We start from the raw sequence: 27,185 nt of genomic DNA, 5'->3' as shown, positions 1-27,185 counted from the left end.
TGCCGGCGGACAGGATTATGTGACTGTAGGAAAATGAAAGCTATAATGAATGCCCTTCTCCAGTCAAATAAGCAAAAAGGGCATACCAACAGAAGATAGAGCCCCGTCACATCAATAGCAAAGCTTTGGGAGATGCAGAATTCGCAGATCACACTAGCTTAGGTATTTGTCATTCCCCTGAAGGTTGCCACACTTGTCGCCAAGAAAAGTAGTCAGTCTCCTCCCATCTCAGGACAACAAAGGGGGATACAGTGCCTGGGTTCCTCCAACCAATAAAAACCGAACGGTCAGACCATATCCACATAAATATCCCAAGATCGCAATTGCGCATGCGCTGCCTCTGTAGGCCATTTTTCAGGGGTTCACCCCATTGAAAAGCATTGCAAGTTTGGGGCTCTGGACTTTCACAAAATGTCAGCGGAGCCCTCATACAGCACCCCCGCCTACCAGCCTGAAACCTGCAGCATCGCCCCACTCCTACCTCCAGCGAACAGCTCCTCCTACGAGCCTGGGGCCCGCAGAATCTCCTGCCTCCACCACCAGCTTCGCGTAGCAGTGACCTTTCCACCTGGAACCCTACTCCATGCCCCATCAGGTAAGCCACCATAAAAGCGGACTATAAGATGCACCTCCAATTTATTAAAAAAATATTTTTTCCCCATTTTCTTACTATAAGTAACTTTTTGGGGCTGTGCATTTAGTCCATCTAGCTTTCCACGGACAGGTGTTTAGTCAGGTCTGGTTCTTGCTTTGCCCCCCATCTATTGAGGCCTGCTGGCACAAAGAAGTTTAACGCTAGTGATAGGACCATCCTGGATAGCGTTTATTTTTGTATCAAAATAATGTCAACTAAGTAGCTTTTGGTATTTACATGTGCTCTTACTAGTTACTTACTGCAGGATATTTGCTTATTTTGTTTTTATCCTAGGCTACTTTTATTATCAAGACTGCTTTTTTTCTGTAATTATATGCGCATAGTCTCAAGAAAGGATTAAAACCCTACCAAATCCATACGCTGAACATGCAGAATTCACATTCAGTTTTCTAGGTTTACTTTTAGCCAGCTTAATACTTTTTAGTAACTTTGTGAAAACATTTCTTACCCCCATGTTTGTGGTTTCTAAGTTACAAGCAATATCATAGTCCAGATTCAAATTCATGTTCTGAAAGGGAACTTTTCCGCACATTTTTTGTATAAAAAATAGTCGTATATCTGTATAAGTGCTTGTCCAAACCACAAAATGATATCTTTTTCTGTAGAGATGTGACGTGGCGGTCATGAGAAATCTAGCAAAGAAGACACATGCAAATCAGGCAGTAAGCAAACTGGGGCCATGTCAATTCATTTGGAAAAAGCAGTTTAAAGTCCATCGACACACCCTGGTGCACTTTTATCCTGATTTGCATATGGCTTTTATGCGAGATTACACATCACTGGAACATTGGATATCTACAGTAATAAAACTTGAGCTTTTTGGCAAGTCACTGAATGTTCACAGATGCAAAAATGAAGCATATGAAGAATAAAAGATATAAAGAACATTGTACCTAGTATGAAATACGGAGAAGGCTCAGTTATGTTTTGGTGCTGCTTTGCTACATCTGGCATAGGGTGTCTTGAATCTATGTAGGCTACAAGGAATTCTCAAAACTATCAAGACATGCTGGAGCTAAGTGTGCTGCGCAGTGTCAAAGCGCCTGGTCTGAGTTAAAGATCATGGGTCTTTCAAAAAGATAATGACCCAAAACACACAGTTAAAAAAATCAAAGAATTGCGAAGAACAAAGCATTGGAATATTCTGGAGTGGTCTTGTATGAGGCCTTATCTAAATCCAATGGAACATCTGTGGAAGGAGCTGAAACATGCTGTCTGGAGAAGGCACCCTCACACCTGAGACAGCTGGAGGAGTTGACTCATGAGTAGAGATGAGCGAAGATCTTGGGCTCCCGAATAGCTATAGCACTTACCGAATAAGCTGTATCGGGAACCCAGATAGCTCAAGATAACCAGCTGTCCGCGCCACATATGCCTGTTTGTTGGGCTCTCCATACATGTGTTGTGACTGTCACACAGCCGTGACACATGCAGCTGTGGAGCCGAACAGCTGATTATCGGGAGCGCTCCAGGTATCCGGGTTCACACTGCAGCTTATCCGGTAAGCGCTATAGCTTGCCGAATAAGGAGGGAGCCCAAGATATTCGCTCATCTCTACTCACCAGGAGTGGGCCAAAATACCTGTGGACAGATGTAGAGGTCTCATTGAAAGAGATTGAAAATTTTTTACCCAAACCAGTTTCCTTAGTTTTTTGGGTTTTTTTTAAATCAAGTTTGAAAAACAAATGTCGGATTTTCATTAGCTGATTTATTCCAGTGACCATTGTGGGGTTTTCTTACTTTCACATAAGGGTACAAACGATTTTGTCCATGTGTGTGCACTGCAGACCTATACAGGAATTAATAATGCAAGCGTTTTCTCATTTCTATTTGTTGCATGCAATGTGTGTAGCAGCTGCCCAGCCTTTGTGGTTGTCTGTTCTACGCACAAAAATATGTTTTGCAAATCTGACAAATACACAACTTGCATACTTTGGCATACTTAGGCGTGTTACCTGGGCGTCACATGGAATGCAAAATACATCTTCTAGAAGCACAGGCAGAACGGACAATAAATAATCCCATTTTAGTGTAGTGATGACATACGCTAGCTGGTGATTTGTTCATATAAGCATAATCCATACGAATGTGAATGATCACAAGATTTATTTGAGCATATTCCATTTCCTTATCACATGGATCCCAAACACACAAATAAGCGAACAAGCACTAACGTGTGACTATCAGCTCTAAACTACAGGCAATTTCTAGAAATAGGCAGATTTAAAAAACTTAAAGGGGTGATCCTGTAAGAAGAACCAGATCGGGGGTACCTCTCTTGCGCCGGGTCTGGAACTGTCGGGGCTGTCTCCTCTGTTGTCCGGGGGAAAGCTTAGGGAACCGGTCTGACTTTTGCACTGCTCTGCATGGGGCATAGCTAAGCAGAAAAAGGGAGAGCGTGCATGCGGCAGAGGTCAGACTTGGCGGGAACGTACAGCGCGCAGCAAGGAGAAGGCAGTGCTCTGTTCCTCCAGCACCGCAGCTGTGTAGGCCCTCGCCGCAGCGTTCCTGCTCATACTCACAGAGACTGTGACCAGAGATGTGCTGAGTGCCCGTTGGCTCCCACAAAGCAAGGTGCCAAACGCTCCGAGCCTATGAGTACCGCACGCATACCGCTTTAGAAAGACTGGAGGTGCTAACTGTACCCTGACTCCCTGATGCATGTCTGTCGAGCCACGTTACGTTAATCCTTGCTCTGCCTCCTGTCCGTTACTGCATCCTGCAACCTGCTCACAATCCCATGAGCATTTATCACTTAAGGACTTCGAAAGAAAAACAGCCAGCCGGATGTCCCTCTTATGTATAGAATGTAATGTACATCTTGATCTGCCCAAACTAGTATATTAATGGGAATAGTGGTATGATGACTAAGCCAAACGTCTGGCCAAAAGCTACCGAAGGCTTAGCTTTGCGAACGGAGATCTCTAGCAGAATTGATGACAAGCCATTGGACAAGACGGTCAGTGGCCACATACCAAACCAACATATTACCAGTCATATATTGTAATAAACACTAATGAAGTCCTGAAAACAGAAAATCAGATTTTTAAAATAAAACGCTTTTCATATAAACAAGCAAGTATTAAAATACTTCACACATTTTATTTTCTTAGATATTTATGTCTAAAATATAGATAAAGGCTTCCTGCTATTTTAGAACATGTGGTAGCTCACTACAGAATAAGCATCAGTAACTAAATGTGGCAGAGGCCACATAAAATACATTAAGTCTTAAAAAAAAACCCTCTAAAATCCCTTAAGCTAATAAACACAATTTATAGTGAAGACATACAAAAGTGCATGTAAGGGCTTACCGTACTTTATGACAGTACTATGTGAGAATAAGAGAGGTGATTACGGTATTTATACTGCAAAGTATGAGCGGTATAAATATTAGATCGATTCTGCTAGACATTGGAAAGATATTTCATTGGCAAAGTGATAAATGTTAGATCAGTGTGATTACCAAAGCGGGAGACTAATAAAACACAGGCTTCCCTGGTTCTCCCATAAAAAAGGGCTTTCACAAAATGTTTCATGTTGAACTGGACACACAATCTAGTAGTGGGTGCTGTGCAGAGAAGAACACTTTTTTTTTTTTTTCAATTTTGCTTCTCACGTGCGGAGATTCCAATCGAAGTATTTGGTGAAAGGTCCTTTTAATCACAAGATAGCTGTCAAGAGAAGTTGGAAGGAGCAGACACTGCTATTTGTAGCTTTTTCAAACACAGGTTTAGCCATACCTTTACTTAGCCTGTTCTTCCGTTAATGAAAAATTTAACATTTGAATTGATACACAAATAGCTACGGTAGATAGCTAGATATGAAGCCTCTGTCACTCCAGCTCTATTCACTGCTCAGCGCTGACTCCTTCTGCTTTACCGTAGGCTCCGTTGCCTGAAGTCACACAGTATGGAGGCTGCCAGTCAAGAGGGAGGAGAGGACGTTGGGCAAGGAACAGAGCAAAAATGAGAGAAGCTTCAGATCTACAGTATACACTAGCATATCAATTCAAACGCTAAATTCTTCATAATAAAGGAATAGACTGGTCACATATAGGTATGGCTAGACCCGTCTTTGATAAAACATCAGTAAGGTTACCACAGTTTATAGCCTCCGGGTCTCACGCTGCGCAGCGTAAGAGTTGGAATGATGGGGGGTAATGGTACCGCTCATCATTCTACCTGTCGTGCTGCCCTCTGTGTGACTTGGTGGCTGTGAACGGTGGTAACCTTACTACCATCGCCGATCGTCACAGCAGCTGAACTGGCATTGGCAGCTGCTCAAGTCTATGGAGCTTTGACCATACGCTGGACGAAGAAGATGGAGATCATCGTGGGACCTCAATGTGGACTACAGTGGACCAGAGTGGGATTTTTTTTAATAAATGAGTGAAAGAGGTAAATTATATTTACAAGCAAAGGATTTTTGTGTATGTATGTTTATTTATTTAGACTACAGGGTCAGTAATGGAGGTGTTTGAAGGATACCTCTCCATTACTAACCCCAGAGCTTGATGTCAGGACCACTGCACCAGGGCAACTGGGAAAAGCCGAGGCTAAGCGCCAAAACAGGCACATCTAATGGACGCACCATTTCTGGGGCAGCTGAAGGCCGATCTTATTAGGCTGGGAAAAGGACAATATCCATGAACCTTCCCAACCAATTAATATCAGCCCGCAACTGTCTGCTTTACCTTTGCTGGTTATTAACAATAGGGGGACATTTTTTTTTAGGGTTCCCCCATTTTTAATAACTAGCAAAGGCAAAGCAGACAGCTGTGAGCTGATCTTAATATTAAAGTGTCTCCATTACATGTGAAATCTGTCACCACACGTACTGCAGACACCGATGTGTGAAATGAGCCTTATGTAGGTGGTCATAAGCAGGAGCATACATAAGAGAGAGATGGTAACAGACTTGGACTCGCCCACAGGAGAACAGGGGAATCCCCTGGTGGGCCCCTGTGCGGGCGTCAGCCTCTTAACCCCCACTATGAGCAGTTGTTAGCACAATACATTTGATTCGCCATGTAAAGACAAAAGCAGCATTCTCATCATTAACTGAACACACTATCTAGGGTTTCATTATTACATAGACTATAAGTAAATTTGTGAATTGGGTTCATGTAATATTTTCATGTTGGCTGAACAGTGGCCTCCCAGAATATTTCTGGTGGCTCCTTGCCACCCCAGTCCACAACTGGATTGCAACATGCCAAAGATCAAAGTAGGCCCCGCATGATAGTGCTTGGATTTGTTCTTGCCTTCTCTAGTCTTGCTATAAACAGTGGACAAACTTTCAGTTGCAAAAAATGCAGTTCTTCTAGAGTCTTGTATAAAATGTTGGCTCTCAGGACAAATGAACAGGATGGAATCAACCAGGGAGGGCACCCTTTTATCATGGTGTATGGTTTGGTATATATTTTCCCACTCACTGGAACATAAAATGGAGGAGAAAAAGCAGTGCTTGAATTCTGACGTCTGGTTTAGTTTTATTAGTTGTAACATAACTGCTAATCTAGTTTTAAGATAAACCTATACCTAGAAATGAATGCCAAGAAAAACTCATCAACAATGTTTGTGCCAGTCTGCGGGATTTCTCCAGCTCTTAAAACAAAGCGTGTCATGTAAATTGCCTGCAGAGAACACAAGCATTCATTTCCTCCCCGTCACTTCCATATTTATGTAGCAGGTCCTTGTAGGGGCGGGGCTTATCTGTGGGGCGTGGCTGGGAATTCCTGGTTTCTTATTGAGGACAAAGCAATGGGGGGAGGCTCCTGCTGCAGCTAGCCACACTTGTTAGTATCTGACCTCCTGGGGTAAATAAAAAAAATGTTTTTATATATTATTTCACAGCTATGGTGCATTCACACATCCTTTTTAGTGTTACTATCCAAGAGGGAAACTGACTTATTTTTTCTCAGGTGTCATCCCATTTTATTTCTCCTCTTTTTTTCCCCACTAAAGAGATGTGCTTGTTTCAAAACCAATAAAAAGACCAATTGAAGGTCACTTTATTTTATTCAATTTTGTCACTTGTTAACAGATTTTTGAGGCACTGACGCAAAACGGAAGAGAATTGAAGGGTTTCCAATTTGCATCGGTTTCTCACAGATCCCCATAGGATCAGAACATGACATGCCCTGAGACACAAGGATCTCACTTTTGGATTTGCGGTTTTAATAGCTGACCGAATACATCTATTCAAAGCTGAGAGTCCAAGTGCTGTCCAATAGAAAAGGAAAAATCACACCGCACTAACAGAGGTGTTACAAGGGTGTGTGAACGCAGCCTTATTCTCCCAAAAACCTAATATTTATCAAGCATGCCTTTCCCGGGCTATAATCCTACAGATTTAAAGGGCAGGTAGGATCCAGCACCCTTAGGCTGATGGGAGCAATATTTAGTGAGGAAAGGAGGATAGTCACAACCTCCAATAGTTACCGTAGCTTGAAGAAAAAAAACAAAAAAAAACGTCCAGACATCCGAACAACATAAAGCAAGTGTAAACACATGCAAGCTGTTATGAATGTATACTATACAAACAAGTCCTAAGATGTTTGCCAACACTGAATATATGAAATTTGAACTGCATTACTGCTATACAGAATATAAAAATGCCGCATGTTTCATAAATATTAAGTTTACGGTCCAATTAAAGAAAGGTCATCTTGTTGTGGCTGATGGGCTCTCTTGAACTGGCCAATTTAATGCACTAACTACCTTCATTTTTATAAGTGTATTCTATATGGAAGTAATGCAGTTCACATTGCATATATTCACTGTTTGCATACATTTTATTGCTTATAGTGTGCTGCTGGCTTCTCTTGTTTGCAGCCTTATTCACCTACTACTTCTTGTATATTACAATGGTATATGCCCACAGGGTCAGAAAACACAGCCTGTTTATAGCCTGTTGTCATTGAGGCACATAGGTCAGCACAGATGCTGTAGATCTAAAACAAGACTAATTGTCAAGCAATATTTGGCATTCCCGTAGGAATTAATAGAGAAGGCCAGCATGCAGCGTTACCTCTCTATTCATAGCGGGGATCCATTCTCAATGGGTGTGCATCTATATCAGACATTTAAGTCAAAAGGTGGGCACAGCAGAATAGACAGCAGAGGGCAATTAACGTATAAAAAGCCACCCAAATACAGAAAGAAAGAAGAGATACACACAAAGGATCACATCCACGTATAAGATAGTAATACCTTATAAGATCAAGAGAATAAGTGCTGCAATGATTACCATCCCCCTACATATAAATCACTTAGATGTCACATTACTTATGGGTTGGTTGAGTTTCTGTATGGACTATTCAGATTTTAGAAACCTTTTAAAAGCACTTTTCTATATGGATGGCACTATCATTTGGTTACTTTATGAGTTTATAGCTACTTTACTTATGAAGAATAATGGGCTTTTTCTTAGAAGGGTCTATAAAGGACTGTTATGTTGATCTTATGGTCTACATGGTTTAAATTGTTTTAGTGGTGTCCTTTTTCGTATTTTTTCATTCATTTGGGATCTATTAAAATATTATTATGGCTTTATTATACATGGATGTGCCTTGATCCTTTATAGGGACGCGGAGTTACACAATAATAGGGCTCCACATCCATGCTATGCAAGTCTGCATTTACCGTATATACTCGAGTATAAGGAGTTTTTCACCACTTTTTTTGTGCTGAAAAAGCCCCTCTCGGCTTATACTCTAGTTGAGGGTCCCAGAAAACGGAGGGGGAGCGGCAGCGGGTCATGGGAGGCAGGAGCTGTCTGTTGCTGCTAAAGCCTGTGCTCGTTGCTAAAGAGAAATAAATATTCACTGCACGGATAGTGAATATTCATTTCTCTGTAACAGCGCGCACAGTGTCAGCCGCAGCCGCCAGCTTCCTGCAGCGGCTGGGTGATCATGTATGCCCGCTATTTAAGAGAAATTAATATTCACTTCTCTCCACTCCCATAGGCGTGGAGGGCAGAGAATGTTCATTCCCTTAAGTAGTGGCACACGTGATTGCCCAGCCGATGCAGCTGCTGGCACCGGAGCAAGACGCTGCGAGGGAGCACAGGGACAGTAAGCAAGTTTTTGGTTTTTTTTTTATGTTTTTCTGATGGGGACATTCATACCAGGATAGGGATGAGGAGCCACGCATACCAAGATGGGGATGAGGAGCCACGCAGACCAGGATAGGGATGAGGAGCCATGCATACCAGGATGGGGATGAGGAGCCATGCAGACCAGGATGGGGATGAGGAGCCACGCATACCAGGATGGGGATGAGGAGCCACGCAGACCAGGATAAGGATGAGGAGCCATGCATACCAGGATGGGGATGAGGAGCCACGCATACCAGGATGGGGATGAGGAGCCATGCATACCAAGATGGGGATGAGGAGCCACGCATACCAGGATGGGGATGAGGAGCCACGCAGACCAGGATAGGGATGAGGAGCCATGCATACCAGGATGGGGATGAGGAGCCACGCATACCAGGATGGGGATGAGGAGCCACGCATACCAGGATGGGGATGAGGAGCCACGCAGACCAGGATAGGGATGAGGAGCCATGCATACCAGGATGGGGATGAGGAGCCACGCATACCAGGATGGGGATGAGGAGCCATGCATACCAAGATGGGGATGAGGAGCCACGCATACCAGGATGGGGATGAGGAGCCACGCAGACCAGGATAGGGATGAGGAGCCATGCATACCAGGATGGGGATGAGGAGCCACGCATACCAGGATGGGGATGAGGAGCCACGCATACCAGGATGGGGATGAGGAGCCACGCATACCAGGATGGGGATGAGGAGCCACGCAGACCAGGATAGGGATGAGGAGCCATGCATACCAGGATGGGGATGAGGAGCCATGCATACCAAGATGGGGATGAGGAGCCACGCATACCAGGATGGGGATGAGGAGCCACGCATACCAGGATAGGGATGAGGAGCCATGCATACCAGGATGGGGATGAGGAGCCACGCATACCAGGATGGGGATGAGGAGCTACGCATACCAGGATAGGGATGAGGAGCCATACATACCAGGCTGGGGATGAGGAGCCACGCATACCAGGATAGGAATGAGGGGACAATACATACTCGGCTTATACTTGGGTGGACTTATACTCGAGTATATACGGTAATTATTGATGCATATACAACCCACTGTAAACTATACTTCGTGGATGCATCTGTTGTGATGTACCAACTAGTGATCTACTGAGAGACAGGTATGTATCGCACAGACAGAGGTCTGCGGCGATCTGAATCCAGGACAGGTTGCTGGGTCTTGTAGTCCCACAAACCTGTATTTTAGTAATGGGCTGGATTTAAGGGTTAACCAGAAAGTGATGGGTCCTATGACGTCAGGAAGATCCTATACGTTTCCTGGTTGCACCACATGAGAGATGCCCATGTGTGAGACTGGAGCTGGCTGGAGCTCCTGAGGCTATGTGCACACGTTGCGGATTCCATTGCGGATTTTTCAGCGCGGATTCTGCAGAATCCGCAGATTTAGTGCAGTTTTTGTGTGGATTTCGCCTGCGTTTTCACACCTGCGGATTCCTATAAAGGAATAGGTGTAAAACACTGCGGAATCCACGCAAAGAATTGACAAGCTGCAGAAAATAAACTGCTGCGTTTCCACGCGGATTTTGTTTTCTATAGGTTTACATGGTACTGTACAACGCATGGAAAACTGCTGCGGATCCGCAGCCAAATCCGCTACGTGTGCACATACCCTGAGAGTCCAGGGGGCACTGAGGGTCGGAACTTCTGAAAGGACCTATATGAATCCAGGCTGGGAAACTGGGGCATCTGTTAAACAGGTAACCCAGAGCCAGGGGAACTGTGACCTGACGGAAGTCAGGTATGGAACTGTATGAATGTAACCGCAACTGAAATGAACTATATGTCAGTGCTGTGATGTTCAAATGCCCTACCGTGGTTTATGGAGGTGAAATAAACCAGGCACGGACTTTTGTAAATGAGAAACAGCTGCTGTTTGTTTGAATATCGCCGACAAGGAAGTGTACCCCAACTCGCTTAGTGATCGCTATGTCACACTGTATGTATAAATTGGTGAACGAGGTGTTGGGGGAGTGTTATTTAAAATAAAATTTGTGTTTGTGTGCGCTTTTTTCTTTTAACTTAGTAATGGAGGTGTCTGATAGACATCTCTCCATTACTAACCCCTGAGCTGACATTACAAACCTGACATCAACCCCATAAACCACTAATCCGAATGCCACCATACCAGGGCAATCAGGAATAGCCAGGGTGAAGTGCCTGAATTGGCGCATCTTTGATGTGCCAATTCTGGGGCAGCTGCAGGCTTGTATTTTTAGGCTGAGAAAGGCCCAATAACCGGGGACCTTCCCAGCATTATAAGCCCGCAGCTGACTGCTTTACCTTGGCTGGTTATGAAAAATATGAAACCCCACGTGATTTTTGTAAAATTATTTATTTAATAGGTTTAATAAGGCTAAACACTCTTTAATGCCTCATGAAAGGCACTAAGGGATAAAAGTTGATTATATGTAGGGGGACTTGAGAAAATATAATGTCTATATATTCATTCAATCTATTCTAATTATCTATCTATTCTACTTGTCTAGCTATACCTGTACATAAAGATTGCTTTATTAGTTTGAAAACTAGCTTTAAATTACATAGAGAATTACAGTATAAAAGATTATGCTGAAAATACATTGCGTAGGGATTACATATCCATGTAAAACGGATGCTAGTTGAGAAAAATTGCATTGCACTGGCATGACACTAGTCCTATTTTTCTGGATCAACATTGTAACAATTTTTTATAAGATAGCCTAAAAGTAAAAATAGTGGGCGGTTTTCTCCAGAGTGCCAAGAAGGTAGCCCCAAAGGAAGGGGGAAAGTGCAAAATCCCCCCCGCAGCTCCAGCCGAACACCTCCAATGGAGGATACAGATACAGAAAAAAAAATAATGAAAGCTCAGTCTAAGGAGAGCAGAAAGAAGACTCTGACACCAGGATAGGGTTAAGCCACAACGCGTTTCAACGGAAATACGGTCTTCATCAGGTGGACATTTTAATGGTAACAGTAAGGAGGCAGTATATAAATGAAAAACGAACAATCACAACACTGTTAAAATTACATATGCAAATTATTTATATAACACAGCTTGTCACAATGTTCAGCCCTGTAGAGCTATTACAATGTATAGCCCTAAACAGCTATTGAGAACATATAAAAACATGTTTCTTTAGATAAGATGCTTGTCTGAGAGCCAAATCCCTCTCTCAGAAAGACTGTATAAGTAGAATTGAAAAGAAATCCATAGAGCCACCCTCCCCTAAGACGACATTTGGTAGGTGGAGCTTCATCACCACTTTTAATCAATCTCATGGAATAATTAAGAAACTGTTGTCAAAGTACTGGTTTATACTTAGAGGAGATCCAATACTCTCAAAACATATACCGTCTCACCCCAGAACGATATTTCGCAGGAATCGGACGTTACGCAATTTTATTGCACCTAGTAATACGACTTTAGCTCCAGTATATAGACGCTCCAAGATTTCCCCTTATTCTGGCTGTTTTGCATGTGGAAATGCCAAGTGTCTCTGTTGTACCTCGATTGTGAATGGGGCACGGGAATTCTAATCTAATACAACAGGCACCATTTTTAAAATTAATTCATTTGTTAACTGTCAATCCACTTCTGTAGTATATTTGATCGAATGTGGTTGCGGTCTACAATATGTGGCCCGCACCATACAAACAATGCATGCTAGACTGAACAAACATCGTCACAACATCAAAAATGGGTTTCTTTTGCACAGTCTATCCAAACATTTTTTAACAATGCATCAGAAAAATTTGCAATCTCTGAAATTAATAATTATTGATTATATACCTGACACTGTGGCTGACCGTTTTAGTAGCTTAATAAATAAAGAAAGCTTTTGGATTTTTAAACACGGCACGTTGGCACCTGAAGGACTGAACCTCATGATAGATAAACTGACCAGATAAATATTGTTTCCTTTTCTTTATTTTTATTTTTTATTATTAATTTCACTATTTTGATTATTTTTTATATTGTGTGTTTGTTTGTTTGTTTTTTTCTTATTTTTTAGGATGTGATAGGTTTCTACCTCATATGTTTTTATATGTTCTCAATAGCTGTTTAGGCTATACATTGCAATAGCTCTTCAGGGCTGAACATTGGACAAGCTGTGCTATATAAATAATTTGCATATGTAATTTTAACAGTGTTGTGATTGGTTGTTTTTCATTTATATACTGCCTCCTTATTGTCACCATTAAAATGTCCACCTGATGAAGACGGTATTTCCGTTGAACCGTGTTGTGGCTTAACCCTATCCTGGTGTCAGAGTCTTCTTTCTGCGCTCCTTAGGGTACATTTCCACTGCCGAGAGACAAATCGGTCCGTAATCTGGACCGAAAAAACGGATGTAACGTATGCGATTGTCATGCAAGTGCAATGCGAGTGCAATGCGATTTTTAATCGCATCATCTGTATGACATCAGTATGACATCCGTATTGCTGTCCGATTTTTACGCACCAGTGTCCTTTGAAAAGCCGGCAAATCAGCGCCGTGTACAGTAAAATCACACTGACAGGTTAGAATAGAGTAGATATATGCACATAGAATGGGTATATATACATATATACATGTCAGTGAGACACATATATATATATATATATATATATATATATATATATATATATATATATATATATATATATATATATATATATATATATATATATATATGTATATTTATATTTAATGCAGCGCTAGATAGCATAAAAGCCGCTAATTCAATTGCCGGCTTTTGCTCTCTCCTTCCCAAACCCGACAGGATATGAGACATGATTACATACAGTAAACCATCTCATATCCTCTTTTTTTTTGCATATTCCACACTACTAATGTTAGTAGTGTGTATGTGCAAAATTTGGCCGCTGTAGCTGCTCAAATAAAGGGTTAAATGGCGGAAAAAATTGGCGTGGGCTCCCGCGCAATTTTCTCCGCCAGAATGGTAAAGCCAGTGACTGAGGGCAGATATTAATAGCCAGGAGAGGGTCCATGGTTATTGGCCCCCCCGTGGCTAAAAACATCTGCCCCCAGCCACCCCAGAAAAGGCACATCTGGAAGATGCGCCTATTCTGGCACTTGGCCACTCTCTTCCCACTCCCTGTAGCGGTGGGATATGGGGTAATGAAGGGTTAATGCCACCTTGCTATTGTAAGGTGACATTAAGCCAGATTAATAATGGAGAAGCGTCAATTATGACACCTATCCATTATTAATCCAATTGTTGGAAAGGGTTAAAAAACACACACACACATGATTTAAAAGTATTTTAATGCAATAAACACAGCGGTTGTTGTAATAATTTATTGTTCTCTCAATCCATTAGGAAACCCTCGCTTTGAAAAATAATAAACGCACAAGATACATACCTTCTGGTGAACCGTCTCGTCCCACGAAGTAATCCATCTGAAGGGGTTAACTAATATTACAGGCAGGAGCCCTGCTAAATGCAGCGGTGCTCGTGCTTGTAATTTCCCAGCGAATGAATGAAATGTAGGTCATTGACCTACATTTCCTTCAGTCGCGGTGATGCGCCCCCTGGTGGATGTCCTCATATGACCTGGAGCGTGGGAAAAAGTTCCCAGGCTGCAGTTCATGAGAACATCCACCAGAGGGCGCCTCACCGCGACTGAATGTAAGTATAGATCACTGCTTTCCTTTCAGCACCCGGGGATTACAGGCACGAGCGAGTGGTTTATCGCAGCTCTGCCTGTAATATTAGTTAACCCCTTCAGATGGATTACTTCGTGGGACGAGACGGTTCACCAGAAGGTATGTATCTTGTGCGTTTATTATTTTTCAAAGCGAGGGTTTCCTAATGGATTGAGAGAAAAATAAATTATTACAACAACCGCTGTGTTTATTGCATTAAACTACTTTTAAATCATGTGTGTGTGTGTTTTTTAACCCTTTCCAACAATTGGATTAATAATGGATAGGTGTCATAATTGACGCCTCTCCATTATTAATCTGGCTTAATGTCACCTTCCAATAGCAAGGTGGCATTAACCCTTCATTGCCCCATATCCCACCGCTACAGGGAGTGGGAAGAGAGTGGCCAAGTGCCAGAATAGGCGCATCTTCCAGATGTGCCTTTTCTGGGGTGGCTGGGGGCAGATGTTTTTAGCCACGGGGGGGCCAATAACCATGGACCCTCTTCTGGCTATTAATATCTGCCCTCAGTCACTGGCTTTACCATTCTGGCGGAGAAAATTGCGCGGGAGCCCACGCCATTTTTTTCCGCCATTTAACCCTTTATTTGAGCAGCTACAGCGGCCAAATTTTGCACATACACACTACTAACATTAATAGTGTGGAATATGCAAAAAAAAAAAGAGGATATGAGATGGTTTACTGTATGTAAACCATGTCTCATATCCTGTCGGGTTTGGGAAGGAGAGAGCAAAAGCCGGCAATTGAATTAGCGGCTTTTATGCTATCTAGCGCTGCATTAAATATAAATATACATATATAGGTGTCTCACTGACATATATATATGTATATACACACATTCTATGTGCATATATCTACTCTATTCTAACCTGTCAGTGTGGTTTTACTGTACACCGCGCTGAATTACCGGCTTTTCAAAGGACACCGGTGCGTAAAAATCGGACAGAACTCGCATGGTGCGAGTGCTGTGCGATTTTTTTCTCGCACCCATTGACTTGCATTGGCGAGTCTCGTCCGAGACTCGCAGCAAATCGCAGCAAGCTGCGATTTTTTTCTCAGTCCGATTTCGGCCGAGAAAAAAAATCGCAAATGAAAAGACACCTATTGAATAACATTGGTCCGAGTGCAATCCGATTTTTTATCGGATTGCACTCGTCCGTTTTCCTCGCCAGTGGAAATGTAGCCTTCGACTGAGCTTTCATTTTTTTTTTCTCTAGCCTAAAAGGGACAGTCAAAAACACTGATGAAACTCAGCACCAATTTTCTCGTACGAGATAATCACTATCATGTGCATGAGCCCTTAGAGAGCTGACACTTTCACTGCCATCATCTGTACTCTATACTAGTATGCTCTGTTATCGATACAGGTAAAAGCTAGCAAACAGACTGGGGAAAAGCAGAGGATTGGAAGCTGCTTACATGCATTTTTTCAGGATAATTTAATAACATTCCATTCTGGAAATAAAAAAAGTTTAGTTACTGTTTAAATACTTTTTCCCCCTTTCAGATTTTTTGGGTACTGGCCCAATTGGTTCAATTGCCTAGAACCTTTCTTCTATGACCCTTAGAGGTTAGTAGTGAGAAACTTCATTTAAATGTTCAATTTCACTGGAGTGTTGCACATAGCATATATTAATTGCAATAAGAACTGTGCAGATCTCCATTGCAAAAGTCATAATAAAGCAGAAAAAAAAAGGAGTTCAAATGCTTTACAGACCTAAAAGCCAGAAAGTTCACAGTGAGCTAACCCCATGCTGCCAACACACAGGATTGGATTCACATTGGGTGCTGCTCTAGACCTAGATTATGCATATTGCTAATATTAGCCACTGCGCCTCCATCATCTTGTTAGTATCACCCCTTTCTCTTTAATTTCTAAGGGAAAAATACCCCAAAAAATGAAACAAACTACAGGAAAAAAGGAAAAACAATTTTCTGACGTTTCAAAATGTATTGTAATCTGTAGCTACAAATTACCCCATAGATACGACATTATACCCGAGGCTCATTCTAGCAATCTCTGCTCGTTGACTGTCTTTAGAGGTTTTGGTCACAGGATTAATAGCCAATGTGTCATGTAGCAGCAACACACACAAAAAAAGAAAAGAACGGACTGTATAAGTTAGGATTACTGTATATTTGGAATATGAGGGCCCAGAGGGGTTTATTTCTGCCACCTAAAGCAAAATCATTGTCCTCGTACAGTTTTCAAGTGTCTTTAAAAATGGTCAGTGGCAGAACTCTGCATTTATGTAGCTGCACAGCTCCATGGACTGAATAGTGGCTGTGGCCGGGTACTGCACATCCTACTTATTTGAATAGGGGGCGGATGTGCAGTACCTGGCAGTGACCACTATACAGTCTAGGGCGCTGTGGAGGTCTGCGAATAATCAGTTCTGGCTGCCACTGATACCGGCAACAGCTGATCAGCCAGGGTGGCGGGTGTCACGCTCACACCGATCACACAATTTTGACCTATCCTTTAATGTTAAAACCCGGACAACCTCTTTAAAGGAGACTTGTCACCAGGTCGAAAGAGGCAAATTTTTATTGTCATTTTAATCTCACTGTTCCCCTGATTATTCCATACTTTTTTTTTTTTTTTGTTTTGTTCTTTGTTCGTCTTCAAATCCACCATATGGTTTTAGATAGAAAAACCTTTTAATTTACTGCTAATGTGTAAGTTTTTTTACAAGGGTATGTAGCTCACAGGATTCTCGGGAGGAAGGGGCTTGTATTTACCCTGTGAGCAATGCCGAATACCATGGTCAGTTTTGGGGACAGGTATTCTTTAAAAACTTGAGAGTAATTAAACATATACAAAAGTTTATATATTTTTTGTCTCTTCAGCATATTGGTGGTGGTCCAATCTACAGGCAAGTAAAGGGACCAAACATGTAGTCATTTAGTTATACTTAGAGTCTTTCCAGGTTCTCCATACTTAGGCTCATTGCCCTTAATATGTGGCAAGTACATGGTATTTTTTTCGGACTGGTACTTTAGTAATCTCTAGTATCATTCTGCCCTTGCTGTGTTGGAAATCATTTCTCCACACACTGACTTCCTAGGGGGGCCTGTCAGCCAATCAGAGGAGGCAGCGAAAGGTTGATCGCAGCAGCCTCAACCAATGATACGATGAGGGGCGTGTCTCAGACTACAGCAGATTTACTTTAGATACTAGCAAAACTGTAGTGAAAAAAATAATAGATCTGTCAAATAAAACAGAATTGCTGAAAAGTATTATATGAGCTCATGACTGGACAGTTACTAATTACAAATAATGTTTGTATATAGAGTGACTGCAGACTTTTGTGTCAAGCCTGGACAACTGCTTTAATATCTGACATGAGAAGAAACATGGTTTGAGCAGGAAAAATAATGTAACTTTTCTTGTACAAATTGAAGGTGAAGGTGAAAAAGAGCAAGAGATATTACAGAGGTACGTGACTTGAATAAAATTTGTCAAAATCGCAGTTGAGATACAAGATAAACCTCTATATGATCCTTAACCCCTTTACCCCCAAGGGTGGTTTGCACGTTAATGACCGGGCCAATTTTTACAATTCTGACCACTGTCCCTTTATGAGGTTATAACTCTGGAACGCTTCAACGGATCCCAGTGATTCTGCATTGTTTTTTCGTGACATATTGTACTTCATTATAGTGGTAACATTTCTTTGATATTACCTGCGTTTACTTGTGAAAAAAAAAGGAAATTTGGCGAAAATTTTGAAAATTTCGCAATTTTCCAAATTTGAATTTTTATGCAATTAAATCACAGAGATATGTCACACAAAGTACTTAATAAGTAACATTTCCCACATGTCTACTTTACATCAGCACAATTTTGGAACCAAAATTTTTTTTTGTTAGGGAGTTATAAGGGTTAAAAGTTGACCAGCAATTTCTCATTTTTACAACACCATTTTGTTTAGGGACCACATCTCATTTGAAGTCATTTTGAGGGGTCTATATGATGGAAAATACCCAAGTGTGACACCATTCTAAAAACTGCACCCCTCAAGGTGCTCAAAACCACATTCAAGAAGTTTATTAACCCTTCAGGTGTTTCACAGGAATTTTTGGAATGTTTAAATAAAAATGAACATTTAACTTTTTTACACAAAAAAATTACTTCAGCTCCAATTTGTTCTATTTTACAAACGGTAACAGGAGAAAATGGACCCCAAAAGTTGTTGTACAATTTGTCCTGAGTACGCCGATTCCCCATATGTGGGGGTAAACCACTGTTTGGGCGCATGGCAGAGCTTGGAAGGGAAGGAGCGCCATTTGACTTTTCAATGCAAAATTGAATGGAATTCAGATGGGACGCCATGTTACGTTTGGAGAGCCCCTGATGTGCCTAAACATTGAAACCCCCCACAAGTGACACCATTTTGGAAAGTAGACCCCCTAAGGAACTTATCTAGCTGTGTGGTGAGCACTTTGACCCAGTAAGTGCTTCACAGAAATTTATAATGTAGAGCCGTAAAAATAAAAAATCATATTTTTTCACAACAATTATTTTTTTTGCCCCCAATTTTTTATTTTCCCAAGGGTAAGAGAAGAAATTGGACCTCAAAAGTTGTTGTCCAATTTGTCCTGAGTACGCTGATACCTAAATATGTGGGGGTAAACCACTGTTTGGGCGCATGGCAGAGCTCGGAAGGGAAGGAGCGCCATTTGACTTTTCAATGCAAAATTGAATGGAATTCAGATGGGACGCCATGTTGCGTTTGGAGAGCCACTGATGTGCCTAAACATTGAAGCCCCCCACAAGTGACACCATTTTGGAAAGTAGACCCCCTAAGGAACTCATCTAGATGTGTTGTGAGAGCTTTGAACCCCCAAGTGTTTCACTACGGTTTATAAAGCAGAGCCGTGAAAATAAAAAATCATTTTTTTTTTCAAAAAAAAATTATTTTTTTAGCCCCCAGTTTTATATTTTTCCAAGGGAAACAGTGTAAATTGAACCCCAAAAGTTGTTGTCCAATTTGTCCTGAGTACGGTGATACTCAATATGTGGGGGGGAACCACCGTTTGGGCGCATGGAAGAGCTCGGAAGGGAAGGAGCGCCATTTGGAATGCAGACTTAGATGGATTGGTCTGCAGGCGTCACGTTGCATTTGCAGAGCCCCTGATGTACCCAAACAGTAGAAACCCCCCCACAAGTGACCCCTTATTGGAAACTAGACCCCCCAAGGAACTTATCTAGATGTGTTGTGAGAACTTTGAACCCCCAAGTGTTTCACTACAGTTTATAACGCAGAGCCTTGAAAATAAAAAATATTTTTTTATTTTTTTATTTTTTTTATTTATTTATTATTATTTTTTTTATTATTATTTATTTTATTTTTTTTACACAAAAAATATTTTTTAGCCCCCAGTTTTGTATTTTCTCAAGAGTAACAGGAGAAATTGGACCCCAAAAGTTGTTGTCCAATGTATCCTGACTACGCTGATAACCCATATGTTGGAGTAAACCCCTGTTTGTGCGCACGGGAGAGCTCTGAAAAGAAGGAGCACTGTTTTACTTTTTCAACGCAGAATTAGGCTACTTTCACACTAGCGTCGGGAACAACCCGTCGCTGTGCGTCGGGCCGACGTTCCCGACGCTAGCGTGGTCTCCGCCGCACAACGGGGGCAGCGGATGTATTTTTCCCACGCATCCGCTGCCCCATTGTGAGGTGCGGGGAAGTGCGGGGAGGTGGGGGCGGAGTAACGTTTTTTTCTCCCGACGGTCCGCTACCACATGCCCAAGCGTCGCAAAACGGACGCAACGTTTGGCAATGCGTCGCAAATGCGTCGCTAATGTTAGTCTATGACGAAAAAACGTATCCAGCAAGAACTTTTGCTGGATGCGTATTTTCGGCAAAACGACGCATTTGCGACGTATTGCAGTTAACGCTAGTGTGAAAGTAGCCTTAGCTGGAATTGAGATCGGACGCAATGTCGCGTTTGGAGAGCACCTGATGTGCCTAAACAGTGGAAACCCCCAATTATAACTGAAACCCTAATCCAAACACACCCCTAACCCTAATCTCAACTGTAACCCTAACCACACCCCTAACCCTAATCCCAACCCTATTCCCAACTGTAAATGTAATCCAAACCCTAACCCTAACTTTAGCCCCAACCCTAACTTTAGCCCCAACCCTAGCCCTAGCCCTAGCCCTAGCGGGAAAATGGAAATAAATACATTTTTTTAATATTTTAATTCTTCATAACTAAGGGGGTGATGAAGGGGGGTTTGATTTACTATTTATAGCGGGTTTTCTAGCGGATTTTTATGATTGGCAGCCGTCACACACTAAAAGACGCTTTTTATTGCAAAAAAATGTTTTTTGCGTTACCACATTTTGAGTGCTATAATTTTTCCATATTTTGGTCCACAGAGTCATGTGAGGTCTTGTTTTTTTGCAGGACGAGTTGACGTTTTTATTGGTAACATTTTCGGGCACGTTACATTTTTGATCGCTTTTTATTCCGATTTTTGTGAGGCAGAATGACCAAAAACCAGCTATTCATGAATTTCTTTCGGGGGGGGGAGCTTATACCGTTCCGCGTTTGGTAAAATGGATAAAGCAGTTTTATTCTTCGGGTCAGTACGATTACAGCGATACCTCATATCATTTTTTTATGTTTTGGCGCTTTTATACGATAAAAGCTATTTTATAGAAAAAATTATTATATTTGCATCGCTTTATTCTGAGGACTATAACTTTATTATTTTTTCGCTGATGATGCTGCGTGGTGGCTTGTTTTTTGCGGGACAAGATGACGCTTTCAGCGATACCATGGTTATTTATTTCCGTCTTTTTGATCGCATGTTATTCCACTTTCTGTTCGGCGGTATGATAATAAAGCGTTGTTTCTTGCCTCTTTTTTTTTTTTTTTTTTTTAAGGTGATCACTGAAGGACAGTTTTATAGGTCGGGTCATTACGGACGCGGCGATACGAAATATGTGTACTTTTATTGTTTTTTTTATTTTTATTTAGCTAAAGGAATGTATTTATTGGAACAATATATTTTCTTATTATTATTTATTTAGGATTTTTTTTTTTTTTTTTTTACATTTTTACTTTGCCCCAGGGGGGACATCACAGTAAAGTGACAGATTGCCGATCTGACACTTTGCTGTGCACTGTGTCAGATCGGCGATCACACAGCACAGCAGGGAGGCTTCCCGGCGCCTGCTCTAAGCAGGCGCTGTGAAGCCACCTCCCCTGCAGGACCCGGATGCAGCCCCGCGGCCATTTTGGATCCGGGGACTGCAGGGAGGAGACGCTCGGTACAAGGTGAGCACATCGCCTTGTACCGATCGTCTCAGGGAAGCATGCAGGGAGCCCCCTCCATGTGCGATGCTTCCCTATACCGCCGGGACACTGCGATCATGCTTGATCGCAGTGTGCCGGGGGTTAATGTGCCGGGGGCGGTCCGTGACCACTCCTGGCACATAGTGCCAGATGTCAGCCGCGATAGTCAGCTGACACCCGGCCGCGATCGGCCGCGCTCCGCCCGTGAGCGCGGCCGATCGCGCTCCGCCCGTGAGCGCGGCCGATCGCGCTGGACGTACTATTCCGTCCTTGGGAATTAGGGCCCACCCCACATGGACGGAATAGTACGTCCGATGACAGAAAGGGGTTAAAAGACACAGGAAGATACAGCATGGGCCAATAAGACTTCACAATAATGATCCTGAATACATATATTTACAGTTGTGCTAAAAAGTTTACATACCCGGGCAGAATTTTTGCTTTCTTGGTCTTTTTTCAGAGAATATGAATGATAACACCAAAACGTATTGTCCACTCATGGTTAGTGGTTGGGTGAAGCCATTTATTGTCAAACTACTGCGTTTTCTCTTCTTAAATCATAATGACAACCCAAAACATCCAAATGACCCTGATCAAAAGTTCACATATCCTGGTGATTTTGGCCTGATAACATGCACGGAAGTTAACACAAATGGGTTTGAATGGCTACTAAAGGTAACATCCTCACCTGTGACCTGTTTGCTTGTAATCAGTGTGTGTGCATAAAAGCTGAGTTTCTGGGATCCAGACAGACTCTTGCATCTTTCATCCAGCCACTGATGTTTCAGGATTGTGAGTCATGGGGAAAGCAAAAAAATTGTCAATGGATCTACGGGAAAAGATAGTTGAACTGTATAAGACAGAAAATGGATGCAAAAACATATCCAAGGAATTGATAATGCCAGTCAGCAGCATTCAAACTGTGATTAACAAATGGAAAATCAGGGGCTCTAAAAACAAAATCACGTTCAGGTAGACCAGCAAAAATGTCGTCCATAACTACCAGAAAAATTGTTCGGGATGCAAAGGAAAACTCACAAATAACATCAGCTGAAATACAGGACTCTCTGAAAACTAGCAGTGTGGCTGTTTCAAGATACACAATAAGGAGGCACTTGAAGAAAAATGGGCTGCATGGTCGAGTCGCCAGAAGAAAGCCACTACTGCGCAAATGCCACAAAATATATCATCTACAATATGCAAAACAGCACAGAGACAAGTCAAGGTAATTTGGAGTGATAAGACCAAAATTGAGATTTTAGGCCACAACCATAAACGTTACATTTGGTGAGAGGTCAACAAGGCCTATGATGAAAGGAACACCATTCCCACCAAAAAGCACAGAGATGGATCGTTGATATTTTGGGGATGTGTGAGCTACAAAGGCACAGGAAACTTGAACAAAGTTGAGGAAAAGATGAATGCAGCACGTTATCAGCAAACACTGTAGGCAAATATGCACTCATCATCCCGGAAGCTGCGCATGGGACGTACTTGGATGTTTCAACATGACAACGATCCAAAACACAAAGCCAAGTCGACCTGTCATTGGATACAGCAGAACAAAGTGAAGGTTCTGGAGTGGCCATCTCAGTCTCATGACCTCAATATCATTGAACCACTCTGGGGAGATCTCAAGAGTGCAGTTCATGCTAGACAGCCCAGGAATTTACAGGAACTGGAGGCTTTTTGCCAAGAAGAGTGGGCAGCTTTAGCATCTGAGAAAATATAGAACCTCATCCACAACTACCACAAAAGACTTCAAGCTGTCATTGATGTCCGAGGGGGCAGTACACTGTATTAAGACATGGGGTATATGAACTTTTGATCAGGGTCATTTGGATGTTTTGGGTTGTCATTATGATTTAAAAAGAGAAAACACAGTAGTTTGACAATAAATGACTTCACCCAACCACTAACCATGAGTGGAGAAAAAGTTTTGGTGTTATCATTCATATTCTCTGAAAACAAGGCCAAGAAAGCAAAAATTATTCCAGGGTACATAATCTTTTGAGCACAACTGTAGATAAGACGTGCATTGGCTATTGACACATGACCCTACAAATTAATCTGGATAGCAGTCTTGCTTAGATCCTAATTCCTCAAGCATCGCAAGGTGGACCACAGAAAGCCTAAGTTAGACTGCTAGGAGGGATACAGAGTCTAAGTAATGACCAAGGTATGAGTTCAAATTCTGGTAACTTTGACATGGCTACAATCATGCCCGAATATGTATAATATAACACCAAAGTAATTAGTAGTCAAAGTCAAACCACCACCATACAATGTATTCCTTTCAACATGTCATCAGGGCTTTGAATATTTTAGACTACAACCTGAATAGTGTTGCTATTATTCTGGTTTAGACGTATATAAAGGTCAAAAGATATTACAGAAAAGTGACCTACATAGTGCCATAATAGCAGGGTACATGCTGTGTCTTACATAACTAATATGCCAAAGCTCTCGTAGCACCATAACGACCATTTATGCATTTAGGATATTATTTGGGATTTTCTATTTTGGCTGATGATCAGTATTTTACCAGCTCTACAGCGGATTATGCTTGCAGACGTAGGCATATTCCTAATCTATTTATAGAGTCCTCCCTGTGCACTATGCTGGTTGGCAGTACTGAGGACTATGGGATACGTTAATAATGGATTATCTTTATGTAAAGATTTCAGTGACACCCTTGACACTCCTCAGCTGTTGTGGAGGAGGTGAAATGGAAACATTTGACTTGCATGACACAAAACCTTTCACACCCCTGCCATCCAACTCCAGTATGGCAAGCAATGCCCTGCCAGGACAGCTCACTAGGGCACACTGCCCTATCACAAAGCCTACCAGCTCAGATCTCTGCATAAGGGAGGGCCCTGTTACTTCTACAAGACCTATGGTAGTCTGCATACTGGGTCCTAAACAAATCCTGCAGATAAATGAAATGCTCACCGAGATGTCAGCGTAACACAAGACAATCCGATAAACACTGTGCAGATTTGATCTAGGATGAAGCATCAATTATTCTATGTCAGATCATGCAGCATAGTTCTAGCCAGGTGACCCGCAAGAGAAATGTAAAAAGCAGACGGTTATCACGAAAAGGACCTTTGGGTACCATTCATAGCCACATAAAGGCGAAGGAAAGAAGCATACGCTAAGAAACACAATGTATCCAGACCCACTGATATATTCTCACACTCATTTCTAGAGAGATGCAAATCACAGAACCCAGCAAGCAGATGGATCCATGGAAGTGGTGGTTAGCTTGCTCTGCCTATATCTGCATTAAAAGGCAGGTATGTTTTTGTAGCCAGCTGGATACATGGAAGTGGTGATAAGCCTGTTCTACCTACATCTGCATTGAACGGCAGGCATGTTCTAGTAGCCAGCTGGATGCATGGAAGTGATGGTAAGCCTGTTCTGCCTACATCTATATTGAATGGCAGGCATGTTCTAGTACCCAGCTGGATACAAGGAAGTGATGGTAAGCCTGTTCTGCCTACATCTGCATTGAACAGCAGGCATGTTCTAGTACCCAGCTGGGTACACGGAAGTGGTGGTAAGCCTGTTCTGCCTACATCTATATTGAATGGCAGGCATGTTCTAGTACCCAGCTGGGTACACGGAAGTGGTGGTAAGCCTGTTCAGCCTACATCTGCATTGAATGGCAGGCATGTTCTAGTACCCAGCTGGATACAAGGATGTGATCGTAAGCCTGTTCTGCCTACATCTGCATTGAATGGCAGACATGTTCTAGTACCCAGCTGGGTACACGGAAGTGGTAGTAAGCCTGTTCAGCCTACATCTGCATTATAGGGCAGGCATGTTCTAGTACCCAGCTGGATACATGGAGGTGGTGGTAAGCCTATTCAGCCTACATCTGCATTATAGGGCAGGCACGTTCTAGTAACCAGCTGGATACACGGAAGTGGTGTTAAGCTTGTCCTGTCTACATCTGCATTGAATGGCAGGAATGTTCTAGTACCAGCAGGATACATGGAAGTGGTAGTAAGCCTGTTCTTGCCTACACATGCACTGAAGGGCAGGCATATTCTGCATTTATAAAAAAAATAAATAAAAAAGAGTCAATCACAATGCTTACCTTTTTCCTTCTTGCTGTTGCCATTCCTTTGCTGCTCGTCTTCCTCATTTATAGTGAATAGTACCGGAGCTGTAGGCCTGGTTCCAGTTTTCTTCACCCTATCCTGCCGGGTGGTAGCAGCAGATCCTGGCATTTTGCCCGCCACAGGTTTTTTCTTCTTGGATTTTAGGAAAATCAGCATGTATCCCCTTGTCCTGCAAATTCCCTAGAAGAGTAAATGGAGCACCAGCTCCTGTATGGGCTAGTCAGTGGCCCCAGCATGGGCCATAAGACAGAGCAGGAAGAATGCCAATATCCACCTGCATAGATATCCCAGGAAACGTCTTCCTCGTAGCAGATCACAAGCCTTTTCTTCTTCCAGCAATCCAGATAGACGTAACCCACCAATTGTCTTCTTGCCACCTTTTCCCTTAGCCTTGAGCCGGCTTCAGCACACTAAAATATTCAGCACACAGCGCAGGAGGAAAAAAATATGATACGCCGCTGTTCACAGTTACCCTGACAACAGTGACATCGCCTAATCACGGAGAGCTGCGTAATGCTGCCTCTTCAGCTGGAGCCTGCTGGAATGAATGCCTTCCCACTGTCATTACTGAGCTGTCACTGGGCTGTGCCGTCTGTCCCATGTGGGGCGGCAGGAGATGCTTGCATAATAGGGCTAAACACACAGCAGCAGCAAGACACCTGCCCAGATGATGAACATAGCACCAACGCGGAGAACTACAGAAAAATGCACCATACAATACACACTGCAGCCGCTATTCCAAAACCGCCATGGGCAAAATATCATGAGCGTAAACATAAACCATAATGGGGAATTAAACCATCCAAAATATATATTTATTACATGAATCTTATACTATGTACATATGCACTAAAATATCCCGGACTTGTCAGAACGGTTTTTTTTTTTAGGTTTATTCAGAATTCCGCTATAATAATTCTGTAGAAAGGGTGTTGTACATCAGTTGCCGATAGACACAATGCGTAATAAACATCAAATCAATAATGAAGTCTGGATCCATAAATGGGAGTTTTAGATCTAGAAGTTGGGTAAATTTACAATTGATCTGTTAGTTCATGAATAACAGAAACGACAAAGGACACACTGAAAGATATATTCCAGAAAATGAAGGGGTTGTCCTTTGGGAGCATTTTATGTTCTTACTTGACCCCATCAACCTTAAGCCTGTTTTCACCTTCCTGACCAGGCCAAATATTACAATTCTGACCACTGACACTATATGATGTAATAACTCTGGAACGCTTCAACGCATCCTACTGATTCTGGGACTGTTTTCTTGGGACA

General features: G+C 42.3%; 1 protein-coding gene across 8 annotated transcripts in view; it reads right to left on the bottom strand.

The window, feature by feature from the left end:
- Nucleotides 1-27,185, bottom strand: part of MAP7 (microtubule associated protein 7) — a 186,019-nt gene that overhangs the window by 119,642 nt on the left and 39,192 nt on the right. For 2 of the 8 annotated variants that reach the window (XM_077289295.1, XM_077289297.1), the window contains exon 1: nucleotides 25,877-26,399. The exons of 4 other annotated variants lie outside the window; for them this stretch is intronic. In XM_077289295.1, the coding sequence (XP_077145410.1) occupies nucleotides 25,877-26,057 (181 nt within the window). In that variant the 5' untranslated portion in view covers nucleotides 26,058-26,399. Of the gene's footprint in view, nucleotides 1-25,876; nucleotides 26,451-27,185 lie in introns of those variants that run through there. 2 more of the 8 variants (XM_077289292.1, XM_077289293.1) reach the window with 2 other exon arrangements.

Source organism: Ranitomeya variabilis, chromosome 2 (assembly GCF_051348905.1).
Source record: "Ranitomeya variabilis isolate aRanVar5 chromosome 2, aRanVar5.hap1, whole genome shotgun sequence".
In the NCBI taxonomy this organism is placed as follows: Eukaryota; Metazoa; Chordata; class Amphibia; order Anura; family Dendrobatidae; genus Ranitomeya; species Ranitomeya variabilis.
The sequence above is the reverse complement of the archived record's forward strand: the minus strand, read 5'-3'. Positions and strand labels throughout refer to the sequence as shown.